Source organism: Chrysochloris asiatica, unplaced genomic scaffold (genome assembly GCF_000296735.1).
Source record: "Chrysochloris asiatica unplaced genomic scaffold, ChrAsi1.0 scaffold00065, whole genome shotgun sequence".
NCBI classification, from domain to species: Eukaryota; Metazoa; Chordata; class Mammalia; order Afrosoricida; family Chrysochloridae; genus Chrysochloris; species Chrysochloris asiatica.
Genome location: NW_006408583.1, coordinates 7470939 through 7489574, shown reverse-complemented (window position 1 = coordinate 7489574; position 18636 = coordinate 7470939). Strand labels below are relative to the sequence as shown.

At 41.5% G+C, this 18636-nt stretch overlaps 1 protein-coding gene across 1 annotated transcript in view; it reads right to left on the bottom strand.

Annotated features, from left to right (window-relative positions):
• Positions 1–2403: 2403 nt before the first annotated feature.
• PLIN2 (perilipin 2) overlaps positions 2404–18636 on the bottom strand; it is a 21901-nt gene continuing 5668 nt past the window's right edge. Inside the window, exons 4-8 of the mRNA XM_006864472.1 lie at positions 16869–17154; positions 15233–15414; positions 13313–13447; positions 11447–11737; positions 2404–2538 (exon numbers count right to left, since the gene is read on the bottom strand). Coding sequence (XP_006864534.1) covers positions 2404–2538; positions 11447–11737; positions 13313–13447; positions 15233–15414; positions 16869–17154 — 1029 coding nt within the window. The remainder of the gene's footprint in view (positions 2539–11446; positions 11738–13312; positions 13448–15232; positions 15415–16868; positions 17155–18636) is intronic.

Sequence of the window (18636 nt, the reverse complement as noted above, 5' to 3'; positions counted from 1 at the left end):
ACTTAACTACAACAACAACAGGCATAGCTTCCAGCATCACAGCAGCAACAAGCCACTGCAGTGTTAAAAGCAGACAGACGTGGTGGAAGGTTTCACTGCAGAGCTAGACTCTTTCTGTAAGGATAGTAGTTGTCTTACTATCCACCAGGGGGCACTTGCCTCCACTTATTGACTCTGGTTGTGCTATTTATGTGCTGTGGAGTCAGTTTCAACTCATAGCGACTCTGTATAGGCTGCAAAACTTTGCGGGAGCAGAAAGCCTCATCTTCCTCCCACAGAGACGCTGGTAGTTTCGAACTGCTGACCCTGAGATTAGCAGCCAACTGTAACCACTATGCTAGCAGAGCTCCTCTGTAGTTACTGAATTAAGAACGTCTCTGGCATTCTCTTCAAAGTCTAACTCTAATGTCCTACTCAGAAAATCACACTTGCTAACCCCATCTAAGAATAATTATCTGCTTAGTTTCCTTGCCTTTTTCTAACCCTCTTTTTTTAATCATGCATGTAATTTAATATACAAGTTTTCCTCCACCTTTTTGAGTGGAGGAAAACTTGTGTATGAAATTTGTCTATTGAACAGTAGTCCTAATGTGATGCTATTAAAAAAAAGCTTTGGACTAATAACTGCAAAATCGGCAGTTCAACCCCATCAGTCCCTCTTTGGAAATTTTATGTGAGGTCGTGAGTTGGAACCAACTCAGAAGTACTTAGCAACAACTACAATGGGAAAACTAGAGCTACTGGAGCTGCTGAATTTTTGCCCCATCTAAGTTTTACTGACTGCCTCCTCCTGGTGCAATTCACCATGTTCCACTGACTTTGTCCTCTGTATTTTCTTCAAACTGCCACCTGGATCCAGAAGCTTGGTCAGACTCAGGTACAGTAATCACCTTGGCAAGACCAGAAATAGTGTTGTTCTTCAGAAAGATCTTAATGTCTCTGTGTTCTTGGCAGACACAATGCCTACATCCATTCATTCATTGGGGATTGTAAAAGGTTGATATTCTAATGAGCCATTTCTTTTTTGTTTATTAATAGTAATATTTTTATGGAGAAGTTTTAACTCATTTACTCTTTGACTACCCAATGGTAAAAATATAGAGAAAGGCAAGATAAATTCTTAATTCTTTTCATTTACTAGTTTTCAAAATCATGAACTGGTTTGCTATCATCTCCTGAAAGTGACCAATTAGATCTTAAATATGTAATAGTATTTACATATATCACTATGAGCTCATGGATTTAAACATATTTGAAGGGGTTCAACTCATTTGAAGGGGTTCAATTATCATCCTTATTGAAGCTTAATTTGTCCCATTTTAGCCAGTGGTAATTTCTATATGGGATGGCATATATTCAATGCTCATTTTGTACATTTCCTGCCTTAGACTGGGAACCAGCCATTTTCCCAAGAAGTTCTGGTTTCTTTTAGAGGGAACAGTATTCTAGTACTGGACACTAGGGAAGCTCATAGCTACTGGGCTGGTCATTTTTTCTACAATGTACTTACTTATGAGGGAGCTTCAAAACTGGGTGAAAAGAATGGAATTTTTACATGAGCTCTTTAAAGTCTCCTCATATTTCACAATTTAATGCTTCTGCATGCCAGACTCAGTTTAATCTATTTCATCTTCATAACAAACCTAGTACTATTCCCATATTACAGATATGGAAAGTGAGGCACAGAGGAATTATGTAACTTATCTAAGGTCATACAGCTAGTAAGAGGCAAGGCCAAGATTTGAACCTAGAATCTGACTCTTCACCCACCATGCTACCCTTCCTCCTGGTGGACCTGCTTTGGGTCACAATTTCACCTCTTAGTTAGAAAAAAGCAGTAGGTCTTAACTGGCAGACCTACTAAGACCCCCAAAAGACACAGGTGTTCTGCTATCAAGAGAAGCAGGAATGAATTCTGGTAGGCCAGAAAACAACAAATTCTTCCTATACCAATTTCTTTTGTAAAAAATCACTCTGATTCATGATTGTACAGCTCAATCTTTATTATTGGCATTTCAATGATTAAATTTTGAAGAATGAAATAAAATGATACATGACATAAAATTAGTATCTCTTACAAAGTTAATATCAAGTAGTTAAAACCAAGGGGCCCAGAGGGAATAGAAGCAAATGCTGTTGAATGGTGATACATGCAGTAGATTGTAATCATTGCAATGAAACAAAATAAGATAGGATGAGTATAAGGCTGATGTTCCCCCATGTAAACTATCACTCAATTCACAATAAAAACTTAAAACAAACAAATAAACAAAAAAAAACCCAAGTGGCTGAAAACGGATTAACACTCTCCAAAGCCACAGTAATTAACACTTGGGCAAATACCAAGTTTAATGCAGCACAAGCTGCATATTCAACCAAAAGGAGTATTTTTGTTGCTGTTAGTTATTCAACATTTTGCCGTGAAAGGACAGAGCCATTACAGTGTGAATGATCTGGGTCATCCTCCTCTTCCAAAGCTATAATATCCGGGATTTCATCAGTTTCAGAAGTTAAGTCGATGGTAGTGAAATCAAACACCTGTAAAAGAAGAACTCTGGCTATTAAAGCAAACACGAGTAAAGTGAGCCATTAATTCCTGCCTGGGAGTAAACCTTGCTTGACACATAACTGCACTTTCTGAAAAGATCCTCCTGTCCCCCAAAATAAGTATCTTATTCCTGTAATTCACTATTATAAAAGCACTAAGTGAACATTTTTTTTTAATGGAAACTGTTGGTGGAGCCCATAAAATGAAGGCTTTAAAAAATTACAAGATATGAAACATTTATAGTTATTCATCTCTCAATCTGTTCACTCTTTTAAAGACAATACTTCACTCCTGCCTAAATCTGGCTTCCAAAACTAGAAACTCTTTAGGAGCTGTCCAGGAACTAAAGAAGCCAAAGGTCTTTTAACAGTTGGTATGGTCACCACAAAGCCCCAGCTCGTCACTGCATAGAAAAGACTTTAGGGATAAGAAGATCTATTGAGTCCTACATATTTGTATAAGCTAACTGACAGCTCTTTGCCAACATCAGGTAGAAGACAGAAATCTCAATTGCATAGAAAAGAATAGCTGATTGCCTGTTGTTGTTGTTGTTAAGTGCCGTCGAGTCGGTTCCGACCCATAGCGACCCTGTACAGGGTTTCCGAGGGTGTAAATCTTTACAGGAGTAGAAAGCCTCATCTTTCTCCCGCGGAGCAGCTGGTAGTTTCGAACCGCTGACCTTAAGGTTCGCAGCCCGATTCGTAACCACTACGCTACCAGAGCTCCTTAGCTGATTGCCTAGCAAAGAAAAAAAAAAAAAAAATCCTAAGAAACAAATCCCTTAAAACTCAGACAAGAAGAATTTTGCTTTGTTCATTGGACTCTCTACCTGACCCTTATGGTGGTTCAGTGGCCTAAGCATTGGGCTACTAATTGCAAGGTCAGCGGTTCAAACCCACCACTCTGTGGGAGAAAAATGAAGCTGTCTGCTTGCATACAGATTTAGTCTTACCAGTTCTATGGGGCAGTTTTTCTCTGTCTTACAGAGTCACTCTAAGTTGGAGTCAGCTTGACTGATAGCAGTGGGTGAGGAGTGAAGTGTTTAGAGGACTACGCAGTCGGAGGTACAAGAATTCACTGTTTCTTCCTGGGGTTTTCCATTTGGGGAGATCAAACTGCAGCCCAGCTCTTCACGAACATTCACTTTGTAAAGATTATATCCAAGCTGACATCCACAAAAGCCAGCAATGCTTACACACATAGGTTCAGGGAACCATTTGATACTGTAATTTTAGGGGTTTTGTGTTCAAAGACTTACCTTGCTATTTCTAGTAAATGTATATTTTTATATCCTAAACATTATTTTTAATAAATGTAAACAGAACAGGAAGCTATGACACGAGATCATATAAGCGGAGGGATTTTCTGGGCCCCAAACTGGAAAGTAAGCTGCACTTTTGTCCTATCAGAGGTTTAGAGGACTAAAATGGCAAAAAGATCAGCTTTGACATCAGTAAGGTATCATACTATCTTCGCGCCCTGCATGGATCAACCTTTTCAACCTCAGTTTCCTCATTTCTTGTTGTTGTTAAGTGCTGTCATTCCCAATTTATAGCCACCATGGAGAGGGCTTCCAAGGAGCAGCTGGTGGGTTTGAACCACTGGCTTATCAGTTAGCAGTCCAGTGCTTAGCTACAAGTTCTCTTGTCGTTGTTGTTGTTGAGTGCCGTTGAGTTGGTTCTGACTCATAGTGACCCTGTATAGGGTTTCCAAGGAGTGGCTGGTGAGCTTGAACCACCGACTTAGCGGTTCAAACCAACCTTGCAGTCCAGCACATTAACCCACAGTGCCATACCAGGACTCCATAGATGAGGGATTAAGGTAGCTCAACAAACAGTTGCTTTTATTACTTTGGGTTCCTTAATATTCCTCACAGAACCTCCAAAGTGCCATACCAGGACTCCACAATTTCTCTAAGGTGAGAAAAGTCCTAATTGGGTTATGTTGTTAAGTGCTGTTGAGTCCATTCTGACTGATAGTGACCCTATCTAAGGTTTTCAAGGAATGGCTGCTGGATTTGAAGAGCCACCTTGTGGTTCAAATCGACTTTGTGATCCAGTGCTCATCCTACAGTGCCACACTAGGACTCTAAAGGTGAGGGATTAAGGTAGCTCAGTAAATGGTAGCTTTTAGTACTTTGGGTCCCTTAGTATTCCTCACTGAACCTCCAAAATCTTCTAGAAACCATATAACTGTTGACCTAAATTATGGTTATTTACAGGAGCTTGTAGTGCCACACTTTTTGGAACAACAGAATTTTAGGAGAAAAGTTACTCTGGTTTCATTATCAAAAAAATGGTTTCTTGTTTTTATTAGGTGCCTTCAAATTGGTTTTCAAGTACAGTGACCCTGTATAGAATTCCCAAGCCTGAAAATCTCCCGGTATGGCCCTGTAGGATTAGCACTGGATTGTAAACCACAAGGTCGGCAGTTCAACCCACCAGCTGCTTCTCAGAAATCCTATACAGGGTCGCTATGAGTTGGAACCAACTTGAGGGCACTTAACAAATTTTTGTTGTTGTTATGTGCCGTGGAGTCGGTTCCAACTCATAGTGACCCTGTACAGGGTTTCTGAGGCTATAAAACTTTATGGGAGCAGAAAGCCTCATCTTTCTCCTGCAGAACAGCTTGTAGTTTCAAACTGCTGACTATGAGATTAGCAGCCTGATTCGTAACAACTACGCTACCAGAGCTCCTAACAAATCTTTACGGGAGCAGAAAGTCTCACCTTCTCACGAAGAGCAACTGCTGGTTTGAAACCGCAGACCTCGCGCTTAGCATATTCCAGGGCTTATCCGACAGTGCCACACCAGGACACCAAAGTACAAAGTTGAGGAGTGGGTACCTTTGCCTACATTGCATAAAGGTATGCTAGTGGGAGTCCAGGGCCCAGGATGGGTGGGATGAGAGGAATAGAAACACCAGCTGTGGGGGTTTAGGGTACTGGTATAGGTGAGTACGCACACAGGTTCTACAGATGTTACAGAAGATCAGGAAGACATATATTTTGAAACAGAGTCTAGGCATTGAAGAACTAATAAAGTGAAAAGAGAAAAATTAAACATTTGGTTGCTTTGTATAAGAGTAATTCTAACATTAGGACTCCTGGTGTCACACTGTAGGATCAGAACTGGACTGCGAACAACCAGGTCATCAGTTCAAATCCACCAGCTGCTTCTTGGGAACCCCATACAGGGTCGCTGAGTCAGAACCAACTCGACGACAATAATACCAAATCTAATATTAGTTGAAATCTAATGTTAGTTGATAAGAGAATCATGCATGAAGGTAAGCGTTACAACACCTGATATGTAAGACTAACCCTGGTGGGGTTCGATTTTGACAGAAACGTCTCATCATTTATGGTCGATTGTTTAATGCAGCTTGCTTATGTGTTTGCAAGTTAGAGGGCTCAGGAGTGTCTTGGTTCTGCTTTTTTCTCTCTTTACCTTTTACCTGAACAATTTGGCACAGCTGAGTAGGCGGGATACTCAGCCTCCGCCTAAGTAATACGGTGGGCACGCCTCTTTTACACCTATGCTTTGTCCTTGGTTAGCAAGAGTCCAAGGAACTAGAACTCTCAATCCAAAGGGTAAATGAGGACTGATCCCAACAGATTCAAGGGCCTGCTGGTATCTTTTGCATAACACTCAGTGTTAACCCCTGTGTATTTGATTCATTTGAGCAGGTTCTGCAGAAAGGATTTTTTAAAGACACTGCATGGAGCCCACATTAAGAGTCTTGAAAAAAAAAAAAAAAAGTCTTGTTTGTTGACAAAGGGCTATAGGTAATCCTACCTCTTATAAAAAAATTTTTTTAAATAATTTATTCTGTTGTTGGAAATACGAGTGTACACAGTAGAACAGAGTACACCAATTCAACAACTTTTACTCCTACGATTCCGTGACACTAATTAGAGGCTCTGGAGTCCTGGGAAGGCGCTGTAGGGTAATGCACTAGACTGCAAGGTTGGTTTGAACTGCAAGGTTGACCGTTCAAATTCCTCAGATACTCCTTGGAAACCCTATACAGGGTTGCTATGAGTCGGAACTGACTTGACAGTACTTTACAACAACAATTAGATTCTTCAAGTTGTGTAACTATTCTCATCCTCAAAAAATACATATTTTTTTAAAATCCTAGTCCTATTTTTGGTTCCAGTTAAAATAATTTGTCTTCCATGTCCTGTACTTCTTAAATCAGTTGTTATTGTTGTTGTTAAGTGCTGTCAAGTTGATTCTGACTCATAGAAATTCTGTATAGGGTTTCCAAGGAGCAGCTAGTAGATTTGAACCACCAACCCTGTGGTTCAAATTGACCTTGTAGTTCGGTGCTTTATCCCACAGTGCCACAGGTACATGCTTTTCTTAAGCTGCTGATGCATGGTCCCACCTCTACACTAACCAGCCTCTGAAAGAGTAGGACTCAGGAAACTCCACTGGACCCGTCTCCCCAGCTGATCATCACTGGACTGGTCAGAGGGGACCGGGAAAGTCTCTCTGAAACACAATATGAGCTTATCCTATAAGAGAGTTCACTTGAGCCATTTTCCACAAGGAAGTGGGTCTGGTAGATGTATTCATTCGCTCATTAGCTGAATTTTCCTATGTTCTAGCAGGTGGAGTATGTTGTTATTGTTAAATGCCTTCAAATCAGTTCCACTCATAGTGACCCTGTATAGGGTTTCTCAAGAGTGGCTGGTAGGTTTGAACTGCCCACCTTGTGATTAACAGTTCAGTGTTTATCCTACAGTGCCAAAAGGAAAAAAAAAATGCTTGATTCATACTATTCTTAATAATGTTATCATTTCAAAGCAAACACTTTTTTCTTAATGATATGTACATAAAATTCCATTTAATCTATTCATTACTTTTATAAAATGTCCATTAACACTAATCTACTTCCTTCTTCATCTTCTTAACTTCTGGACATCATTATACATTACATTCTCCCCAACAGGAAATATCATCTAAGTCAGCATTCTTTTAACTTAAAACCCAAATCCTTGTCCTGCCATTCCTATACTGCCTTATGTTGAAGTCCCTATTTGCAAGTGAATTTTTGTAATAAAGGTTGTTGTTGTTATGTGCCGTGGAGTTGGTTCCTACTCATAGCGACCACGTATAGGGTTTCCGAGGCTGTAAATCTTTATGGGAGCAGAAAGCCTCATCTTTCTCCCATAGAACAGCTGGTAGTTTCGAAACGCTGACCTTGAGGTTCGCAGCCAGCAGCCCAGGGCCATAAAGAGTAAGGGACGATGTTCTATACCAAAATATTAAGCAAATATTTGACAGCCTTCCTCTAAAACTGTTAGCAGTTTTTTGAGAACATTTTACATTTCCCTTAGGGAAGAGTTTAGGCCTTGTATTATTAGAAACTCAAATATTAAATTGAGCCATTTTGTAATATCTATTGTACATACAAATATCTACATATTCACATTGACTACCCAGGACTCCTGGTGTGGCCCACAGGTTGGCAGTTCAAACCCACCAGCTGCTCCTCACAAACCCTATACAGGGTCGCTATGAGTTGGAACTGAGTCGATGGCACTTAGCAAACCAGTGAATACACCAAGTAGATTTTTCAATGTTTACCTCAAGTGTAGGTATGTCTCTAACATCTTTTACATGGCTCACTCAAATAGCAATTTCATGAAATTAGTAACAAACCAAAGAACCTGGAAAGTGTACTCTACATTGAAACTCGCTTCTAGTGAGATGGGTCTCACCCCCGCAGCTGAGGAGCAAGGCTACAATCTAGGCTCAGCTGGGTCACAAGAGCACTGATGACAGGGCCCCCCCCCCCACACCTGCTCTCCCAGGCGTCACTTCCCTGCCTCAGGTCTCTCCACTTGGCCCTGAGGGGCAGGCTGCAACCTATAAGACCACAGCTTGTTCAAAAACTGCCTCTGTGCAAATTAGACACCTTCTTCCTCAGCCCCTTCATTTCCGCCTGTTTATCTTCATGAATCTTATTTTACAGGTAGAAAATCTAAGACTCTGAAGTTACTGGCTATTTCACAGTACCCCTTTGATTTTGCGTCCAGGGCTAACCAGGAAGTCTATATCATCAGTATATGTAAAGGACAAAAAACACTTGAACTCTCAGAAAAGAGCTGAGGATCACTCTCCCCAGCTGATAACCATTGGCAATGGCAGAACAGACAGGGGAAGGCCCACTGAAAACCATGCAACTTTATCCCTGCTGAGAGCACCGTGGCAGGCTTCATTCAACCAAGTGTGAGTCTGCCATGGTTACATCCTGCACTAGGTTTAGTCAGCTATCACCCTCAACAGAATTGTCTTCCTACTGAGTTATGCAAAAGTAAAACTTCAAGATACAAGGACAATACAAATGTTGAGTCATTATTGACAGGTGAATGTAGGCACAAACTTGAGACACAAAGACACACAAAACCAATGTACACAGCTTATGGCAACAAGCAAGGGCTGGTGGTGCTGCTTGTCTGCAAGTCAGAAGTGATCTGCATTGTATTTTGTCCTTGCTCATGAATACCTTTGACATCTGTATCCTTTTCACAAGAATTCAGTGGATTATCTAAGCTCGTTAACAGGGACACAAAAGGGCATATGTTAGGGTAAGGAAGCATGTGTATAGCAATAGCATGTTTCCAACTAATTAACACAACCACACATAACGGTCTTAAGAGTTTTGAGGCAAAAAGAGGATGTCAGATTTGGACTAACAACCAGAAGTCTCTTCGCTCTCCACGAAGGATCTGTGATTCCCTGCCCTCCATCTCAACTCACCTGCTGACTGATTCCTGAAATTACCTCGAGGGTAAAAGTTTAGTTCTATAACTTGTGAAAAGCTTTGATGGGCTCGTTCACACCAGAGGTGCACGGAAGATTACATGCTGCTTGATTTTCGTGGGAGACAGGAGATGAGCCAAAGCATAAAGAGACAAATTGGACTTAGATTTTACTTCCACTGAAGGACACCCCTGGCTCACCTTTCTTAAAATTTGCTTTTTTTGTAAATAGTTTGACATTCTGCAGCTCCGATTTAAGGAGGTTCATTTTATTTCCACTGGACCAATAAATAATATCATGATAAACGAGAAAAGATTTTAGTAGTCAAAGACTTCATTTTGCGTGGCTCCACCATCACACTCATGGAAGACTGTAGAAGCACAGATGCATCTGAGTTATGGTGAGTTACTGTTGGTGAATATGGAAAGTACCATGAACTACCAGAAGAACAAACAAATCTGTGCAGGATGAAGCACACCCAGAATGGCAGTATTTCAACTCTCATACTTCAGAAATATTATCAGGAGGGACCAATCCCTGGAGAAGGAAGGACATCATGCTTGGTAAAGTGGGGGGGTCAGTGAAAAAGAGGGAGACTCCAAGGAGATGGATTGACACAGTGGCAGCAGCAATGGGCTCAAGTGTAGCAACGACTGTGAGGTTGGCTCAGAACTAGGCAGTGTTTTGTTCTGTTGAACCGACTTGATGGCACCTAACAACATCATATTTCCTAAAGAATACACCAACACTGAAGGGGCCAGAAGCCTGGACCAGAACCTAACATAGGAAGAAAGGACACAAATTCTTTCTGTAGGGGTCCCAAAGTCCTGGGATGTCTAATTATTTGTCCATAGTCTCCTAAATGCCCCTCACCAACCATTGCAGAGAGTGACTTTCTTCTGAAATGACAATACAGAGTTAAATTCAGCTGAAACTGGACACTGAAGGATCTTATTCTAGGGCTCGTCCCTTGGTGAGAAATGCCAAGTGCCATGCTGTGAAATGGATGAAAACAGTCACTTCCTTCTCTCTTTGATTCCGTTTCAGTAAGGCTATCAGCTGAGTAGATCCTTCTGCTAAATTAAGAATATTCCACTCTTGGGTCCAAGTTAGTTGACAAGTAAAGGGAACAATCATCAGCTAGTAAAATTCTAATTAACATATTAGCTTTTAACTTAAGGCCTGTTACCAAACTTTCCATTTTTAACAATAGTCTTCCAAGATTATCATTCAGCCAAATTGACCAGTGGACAAATGGAATTTGTGCATGTATATTGAATAACCTCAAGGAGCTCTGGTAGCGTAGTGGTTACGAATCGGGCTGCTAACCTCAAGGTCAGCAGTTTGCAACTACCAGCTGTTCTGCAGAAGAATGGTGAGGCGTTCTGCTCCCGTAAAGATTTATAGCCTCGGAAACCCTGTGCATGGTCACTAAGAGTGGGAACCGACTCCACGGCACATAACAACAACAATTCAATAAGCCTACCTACCATGCAGGACAAGCAGCTCTATGAAAACAGCACACAAAGCACATGGAACGAACAGCTTAAAATGATCTAGTCAGTGAATTTTATTAATTCAAAGGTGAAATTCCTTTAAGAGAAATAAAAAAAATCAAAGCCAAGTCATACAAGCATGCATCATGAGACAAACTAGTGATGAGGCCTGCTCAGACAAAACCAGAGCAGACATCAACTCATATCACAGTCCACAGGAAGGTGTTTTTATTCAGTATAAACATACAGTAGCTATGGCAACATAATGGCTACAGAATGAGATCATTAATGCGCTTAAACTTTTTCTGAATTCTGGCTTGGTTCTGACAAATCTCTCATTCTCTTCTTACCAGCTGGATAAACAGGTCTTCTAATGCCAGAAACTTCCCTTAGGCTGGAAGTTACTATAACTGAGGACTCTTTTTCTAACTACCTGCATCCCCAGTTCAAATTTGCCTAGTATATTCATTTCAACACCAAAGGTGCTACCTGTATTGGTATTGTACCATATACTGATGGCAGTGACAAGTTTAATGTGTTTCGCAGTCAGGTTCCTGGGCCTCCTGGCTCGTCTGGCCTGGCCCTGTGTGTTGGGTCTGAGCACTCTGAGGATAAAAGGGACCTACCAGCCAGTTGAGTGGCGTGTTGTTAACAAAATAATCCATGACATCATCTAAAGACGTCTTCATTTTCTGCAGCTGCCCCTTGCTAGAAGTGAGAAGACCATCAGACATTTCTTTAAAGGAGGTAGCAGTGCGGAACACTGAATAGATGTCACCTGCCATGACCCCCAAGTGGTTGGCTTGATCTTGAACGTTCTGAGGTAACCCTTGGATGTTGGACAGGAGGGTGTGACAGGTGGTCTGGAGCTGCTGGGTCAGGTTGCGGGCGATAGCAAGAGTACGTGACTCGATGTGCTAAAAATGAGACAAGTTCAAGAATTAGCAGGGACCCAATGGTGCTGCCGTGTCCGAATTAGTCATAATTACAGTAAACTGATTATGTGTCTTTGCTTTTAAAAAATCCTCATGACAGTTTTATTCATGTGTTAAAGATACGAACATGGGCTTGGAGTTTCAGTAACTTTTTCCAGTTAACAACTGGGGTGGGGATTTAAACAAGTGCCTAAATCTCCCATTTTCATCAATTTAAGTTTAAAAAACCTATTAGGCAGGGAGCTACTGGACGGAGGAAAATATGCTCTACGGTAGCAAGGTGATTTAGATATCCCCTCCTGACATAAGATAATGAATTATGTTAATATTTACTTTAAACACAAAGGCACGAGTTTTCCCGTTCCAAAGAACCATGTTCTAGCACTCCAACACGCTATCTCCACTGTCTACAACATTGCTGTTAGTTGCTAGCCCAGTCAATTCCAACTCATGGTAACCCCTGGTGTGCAAAGTAGAATTGCCCTATATGGTTTTCAAGATGGTGAGCTTTCAAAAACAATTCACCAAGCCAGACTTTTAAGCACCTCTGGGTGGGTTTGAACCTCCAACCTTTTAGGTAGTAGCTAAGTACTTAACTGTATGCACCAGCCAAGGCCTCCTTCTGGAACATTAACCTCATTTACTGCCTTTTCATCTAATTTGCTCAGTAAACCTCAGCTCTGATCTGCAGCCAAAAAGATGATCGCCAAGAAATCCTGTGAGCAGTTCTACTCTGTAACACATGGGGTTCACCATGGGTCAGAATCAACTCAATGGCAAGGGGCTTGATTTTTTGTTTAGGACTCAGTTTACACTCATCTCTTCTAGGAAGCTAACTCTCTGGGGGAAGACTGATGTCAAGACACATGGAGATCTCCAAGAATGCATGGCCTACAAGTGCTGAAAGAAGACCAGGACCTTTCCCATAGCCGATAGTGTCTTCCTTTAGAGCACTGTGGACTTCTGGTATCCTAAACTGCGAAAATACATTTCTGTTTGTTCTAGCCACCCACTTGTGGTATTCCTGTTAGAGCAGCACTGGATAACTAAGACAAGAGGCATTAAGGCAGGGGTTGTTAGGTACCATCGAGTCGGTGCCGACTCATAATGACCTTATGCACAGAAGAATGAAACACTGCCTGATCCTGGACCAACCTCACTATTGCTGCCATGCTTGAGTAACACCATTTGCAGGCCATACAAAATGATCAACTTAAAATAAACCTGCTATAGTTGGTTACACATTTAATTAACTCACCCCTAACGTGATGGCCAAGGAACTCTGGTAGTGTAGTGGTTACAAATTGGCCTGCTAATCTCACAGTCAGTTTTTCGAAACTACCAGCCGTTCCACAAGAGAAAGATGAGGCTTTCTGCTCCCTTAAAGATTTATAGACTCAGAAGCCCTGTACAGGGTCACAATGAGTCAGAACTGACTCCATGGTACTTAACAACGTGATGGCTGAAATTGCGGTTGTCTTGGCAGGGCCAAACCAAATGATGTCCCCCATCCCCATATTACGGAAACACACTAAGGAACTCCTGCAGCTCTGGTACCTCAGCACAATGAGATTCATCTGTATCATCATGGCCGATGCTTCTCTTCCACTCCACCCATGAGAGGTACAGCTTGTCCTGAGCATCCTGGAATTTCTGGTTGGCACCATGCATGTTCTTCCTGGCAAATTCAATCTAGTACACAAAGAAAGAAGACAAAGGAACAGACTGGTTGGACATTTGCATTAACCTATGCTCAGGTATATGATATAAATCATATGACACAAGTCTAGAGGCTTTCAGTAAGTGTTTAAGGAGAACTCTCTCTTCTGGAGTCCTGGTGTGGCGCTGCACGTTAATGCACTGGACTGCATAGTCGATTTGAACTGCAAGGTTGACAGTTCAAGCTTACCAGCTGCTCCTTGAAAACCCTAACATCAGGGGAGAAGAGCACAAGTGGAATGTGGGGCCCTCTCAAGAGAAGCAGCGACACCACAGATGGAGGCAGACAAAAGGGCATGGAGAGAGGGAGCAGCTAAGGACTCTGGACTCATGGAAACAGAGACTGGGTGCTGGCGGCCAGGAGGTAGGCTTGCAGAATGTGCCCTTTGGTTGTTTAAATTATTATATATTCCTGAGTGGTTTTGTGTATGCAACCCCCCCTTCCAAAAAAAATAAAACCCCAAGGGAATGAAAGCAAATACTGTTGAACGATGATGAACAGAGATTACAATCATTGCCATGAAATGATGGTATAAAGCCAAAGTTCTCCCATGTAAACTCTCACTCAGGTCATAATAAAAATGAAAAACAAAACAAAACAAAAACATTTACAGCTTTGTAAACCCTATACAGGGCTCCTATGAGTTGGAACTGACTCGGTGGCACACAACCACCACCACCACCACCACAAGTAAGTCAGCCATCCAAGTAGTTGTTAAATGCCATCGAGTCAGTTCTGACCCATAGCAAAGCAAGCCTGTATAGGGTTTCCTAAGAGCCACTAGAGGGTTTGAACCACAGACCCTGCAATTAGCTATTACTATTTACTATTGACAGCCTCCATATAACTGTTGTTGTTGTTAAGTGCCGTCAAGTTGATTCTGACCCATAGCAACCTGATACAGTTTCTGAGGAGCAGCTGGTGAGCCTGAACCACTGATCTTGCAGTTCAAACAGTTTTGCAGTCTGATGCATTAACCCACAGCACCACACCAGTATGCCAACTGTTATACTAGGGTCCCCAAATTTCCCTCCAGCTTGCCACAGAGAATGCAAATAGTACAAAAGAGTAAGGAGTTCAACCTCCCTCTTCCATGTGCCAGTCCCCTACTTCCCTTTCTAGAAAGGAACCAAGTTATGGAATGGTCTGTATGGCAGTGCAGTACGTATTGTTCCATAACTTGGCTCTCTGTCACCCCACACAATTTAGCTTGCCCTCAATTAGTTGGCATGCATGCATTGTTTATAGTCTTTTGGAAATCAAAACAAATAATCCTGAAAGTGAAACTGCTCACAATATAGGTCTTTTTGTAATTTTCCTAGATAATGCCAGTCAATCCCTTGAATCTGTCCCTTGAATTCTCTAGAAGTATATCAGTGTGCCCCTTTAAATTCACCCTTGCCAACAGCATCAAACTTTGCCAATGGGATAGGGCAAGACAAATACCTATACTCATTTTACTTAAGAATAAGATTACGATAGGATGAATGTAAAGCTAATGTTATCCCATGTAAACTATCACATTATTCACAATAAAACATTAAAAAAAAAAGACTAAGGTCAACATCATTTCATATGTTTAAGCTATTCACCCTTTCTTTTCTGTGTGTTGATTTCACACCCTTTGCCCATTTTTGTATTGGGTTGCTTTTGTTTGTAGAACATTTAAAACTCCCGGATTTCATGATTACCTTTCAACTCATCCCTGAGATGGAATGAACTCACTTCAGATGATCTTAAAATGAAGCTTTACTCACCAGAGTAACAGTGGAATGAAGCTGAGAAATGGTGTCTTGGCTTTTTTGCTTAGCATCTTTCACCCGGCTGAGAGTCTGCTCGTAGGCACGTGAACGCAGCTTGGTAGACAGAGACCCTAGTCTAACATAGTAACTTGGCTTCTGAACCACTTCAAATCCTTCAATCTTTTTCACTTCTTCTTCTGCAGTTAGAAAGGACCCAAAAAAAAATATTAAAGGGCCTCAAGTACATGTAAGAAGGCCTGGATTCTAAGCCAGGTCTTGACCTTGTCAATTCTACCATCACATCTACCCCATTAGGCATTCATTTTCCTAAGACTGTTCATTCCTTCTGCTGAGCTTGTCCACCTGAACATTTCATGTCTCTTCTCACTAGAACGAGCTTAGACACAGTGTACAGCATATAAACTAAACCAAACTGCTCAGTTGATTTCAATTCATGTGTTAGAGCAGAACTGCTTCAGAGGGGTTTCTTGGCTTTAATCTTTACAGAAGTAGATTACCAATCCTTTTCTTATGGGACCTTGCTGAATGGGTGCAAACTGCCACACTTTAAGCTAGTGGATGAGTACAAATCACATATGCCACCAAGGGACCTTACCCGGAACATAGTAGTCACTGAATGCTTAATTAGGATTTTCTAAAGCAGCCCATTAAATTAGGACAATCAACCCATCGACAGAGACTAGTTTTTCTAGGCTAAACTTCCTCAACATGAAACAAGATTGCTGTACAAATGCAAATTGAACTTTAGCACAGAGTTTCTAGTCACGGCCATGAGAGAGCTTTAGAAATAGATGGTGATGAGACTTGTGCAACCTTGGGAATGCAATTATTGTTGACCCAGAATTATAACTTGAAAATGGCAAAATTTATGGTGTGTATATATGAGGGGGCTTCAAAAAGTTCCATTATCTCTTAATAGTATTTTTCCATGAATTTTTGCAGCCCCCTTGTGTGTATGTGTATAGAGTCTTGGTGGTGCAGTGGTTTAGTGCTTGGCTGATGAGAGGTTGGTGGTTCAACCATAGTTCAGATACATGAACTATGCCCAGTCCTTAGAAGAAAGACGTGGCAGTCTGCTTCCATGGAGATTACAAAAGCCCTGTGGGCAGTTCCTCCTCTGTCCTATTACACGTCACTATGAGTCAAAATTGCCTGAACTGCAACAAGCTTGGCTTTATATATATATATATATATATACATAAATTTATAGATTCCTATGTTGTTAGTACATGCCATCGAGTCGGTTAAGACTCATAGCGACCCTGTATAGGGTTTCCAAGGAGCAGCTGGTGGGTTTGAATTGATGACTTTGTGGTTTGCAGTCCAGTGTTAATCCTACAGTGCCATACTAGTAGGAGTCAAAATGCATATATTACCATAATATTTTTTTTCCCCTAAAAAGGCAGGCATATCTATAGAGACAGAAAGTAGGTAAGTAGTTGGCTGGGGGTGGGAACTGGAATTGACACAGGGATTTTTTGGGGTGATAGAAATGTTCTAAAACTAAACTGGTGATGAGTGTTTAATTGTCCATTTTGACTGAAAGCAGGCAAAATGTATGGTATAGAAACTATATCTCTAATTATTTTAAGATATAAAAAAAATCCTTTTAAGACAGAAATCTAATTACCTAGTTCTTCCTGGGTGAGAGGGAGATATTGGTCTACCAGTAGCTCTGATTTGGTGAGTGCACTGTCGACTCTACTGTTTACCATCTGCATCACCCGACTTTCCAAGACTGTGTTAATGCTGCCATTGACCACAGACTTGGTCCTCTCCACACTGCCAGCCACTGCTCCCTTGGTCTTGTCCACCACCCCGGTGATTGTGTTGGCCACAGAATCCTTGGCCCCAGTCACAGCCGTCGTCACAGCATCTCTGGCCCCAGTCACAGCACCTCGGGCACTAGCAACAACCTACAAGTACAAAGGAGGCAGATGATGTGGTGAGGAGAAAAGCTTGGGCACTAATTAATACATATTAAAGACAAACAAATGAGGCAAAAGGGTATAAAATGCCATCAAGTTTTGTATTTGATGTTGTTTTCCCATTGAACCTAGAGTGACACAGAGGGACTGCTCTAGAGAAGAATGGCATTTCTATGTCGACATGACTGTATTGGAGCAGCTTGTGCACTGTGTGCTCTCAAACACAGGTACCACGCATGCCCAGGCCTTAGCAGTGACACCCTTAAAGGCCATCCCTTCAGCAGAGATGATAGTTCTTCATCCTACTGGATGTGCTTCCATACACCTTCCATGCACACAGGATTTCCAAACCACTATCCAACCCAAGCTCCACTCCAGGAAACCCAAAAGGAGCCTAGGGACATGGCTGCTTGGTTTTCCCATTTTGCTCAAGTGTCAAGGAGAAGATGCAGATGTACACAAAGGATTCTTTCCCTGGTGCCTATGCAACAACACAATCATACTTACGTATACTTGACGGGGTACAGTTCCCTTCCAACACTACATGAAGATTTTACTATAACTAAAGACTGGCACTGAGAAAGTAAACCAGCGTGAGTTCTGAGTTGCTCCAAGGGAGATAAGGGAGACGCAGATTAGAGAAATAGTGGTCCAGGCTCCCAAGCTAACTGAGCTAGCTGAGTTCTGCTTCCTGCTTGGGAGAGGGGATACATGAACTATGTCCTCTAGGCATTATCTTGTTAAGAGCTGTGGAGTTGAGTGAGACACGTAACAACCCTATATAGGGTTTCCAAGGAGCGGTTGGTGGGTTTCAATCACTGACCTTAAAAGTTGGCAGTACAATGGTGATCCTACAGTGCCGCACTGTAGGATACACCAGAACTCCAAGCATATCTTAGGTACAGAAAACGGCTTTCAAAAGACATTTCAGACACTAATGACTTGCCCAAGATAACACATGAAAACTCAGATCCTATGAGGAAAAAATAGCTTTGAACCTAATGTGTTCCGTATCAGACCCTATACAAAGCACGTGGCTGAGGCAAGTATAACAGCTATGGTACCCCTTCCATTTACGCTTATAGAAAGTATTTATGCTTATATAAAGTAGGCCTTTTCTTCCAAGTCACTTACTAGGTTTCTTTAAACACAGGGTAATGTACTCATGGGATCAGGTTATTTTGTCAGAACCTTTTAAGACATTAAGTTTCTTCTCCTTACAGGCAAGGTGAAATCTGACAAATGTGCAAATGTCCTCAGATATTACCCAGATATGCTCCTGAAGTACTCACAGGATAATAAAACGTAATATACCTAATTGTTGCAGACCGTGTAAGACTAGTCAGAGGTTCGAGGCCCTCTAGGGCTGAGTGTAACAAATGAGGCCACTGGCAGTTAATTCAAAATTGCTTTCATCTTAATATTCAGGTATATATATTAAATTAATACACTGGAGCCTTTGAAAATCCA